The sequence below is a fragment of the Perkinsus marinus genome (assembly GCF_000006405.1).
Source record: "Perkinsus marinus ATCC 50983 genomic scaffold scf_1104296973172, whole genome shotgun sequence".
Classification (NCBI taxonomy): domain Eukaryota; phylum Perkinsozoa; order Perkinsida; family Perkinsidae; genus Perkinsus; species Perkinsus marinus.
In genome coordinates, this window is record NW_003201482.1 from 171378 (window position 1) to 172300 (window position 923).

At 52.1% G+C, this 923-nt stretch overlaps 1 protein-coding gene across 1 annotated transcript in view; it reads left to right on the forward strand.

Moving 5' to 3' along the window:
- Pmar_PMAR012047 (hypothetical protein) overlaps positions 1–390 on the forward strand; it is a gene marked incomplete at both ends in the record, with an annotated part of 602 nt that extends 212 nt beyond the window's left edge. Inside the window, 3 exons of the mRNA XM_002766274.1 lie at positions 1–150; positions 192–274; positions 318–390. Coding sequence (XP_002766320.1) covers positions 1–150; positions 192–274; positions 318–390 — 306 coding nt within the window. The remainder of the gene's footprint in view (positions 151–191; positions 275–317) is intronic.
- Positions 391–923: the final 533 nt, after the last annotated feature.

Genomic DNA, 923 nt, shown 5'->3' on the forward strand with positions numbered 1-923 from the left:
ATTCCTGGGGACTCTCGAGGGCTTCGGAGCCCCGGCTTCCCCTACAAAATGTTCACTGCTCTCTTCCCTTCCAGCCGACGCCTGCGACAAATCCAAGTCATCGCACAGCGTGTTGATCACTGGTTATGGGGAGGATAAAGACGGCACCAAGTAAGTATGGCCTTCACTGAGGATGACCAATCTGCTCATAGATATTGGGAGTTCAAGAACTCCTGGGGCACGGATTGGGGGATGCAGGGCTATGGTAGACTGCTCCGTGGAAAAGGTGGCAAAGGTGTGAACGCTCTCGGTCTCATCCTCCCATCTCTCATGCACAGGTGAATGTGGCATCCTGAAGCAAGCTTACTATCCCCTTTTGAAGGACGACCTCGATCCTGGCGAGCTGTGTGTGTAGGCTCGCTACATCCAGAAGCATATCGCGTGCTTTGTGCCTTCGCCCGTACCGCTCAGGCTGTCCGATCCTTGCTATCAGAGCGAGGATCCACTTTCTCTCGAAATTTTTGCTTTTGATGCGCATTCTTTCCCACGCTGATTCGTGCTCTGCGGATCCTTGACAGTGAACCAATACCTGGCTTTGCCTTTCTCATCAGGCGACTTAGATAAACAACTGTTGTGTTATAACTCATACCCTACGATTTCCGTTGAAAGAGCAATCGCGAGGCCCCCCGGCGAGGATAAGAGGAGCTCCGCGACAGATCAAATCGGTTGTTCCCTCTCCGAGACTCATCCCTGAGATTGGAGGATCATCTGCCACACTATTGCTAGGAACGGGCGCAATAACGTAAGTTGCGCTGCGCATCCCACTGACTATAGCCAGGACCAATATCAGGTGCTAAACCCACCTCCAAGTCATCAATATAACCGGTATTACCGGTCCGGTAATGCATGATCAGTACGTTGGGACCCGACCACCTGAATGATGA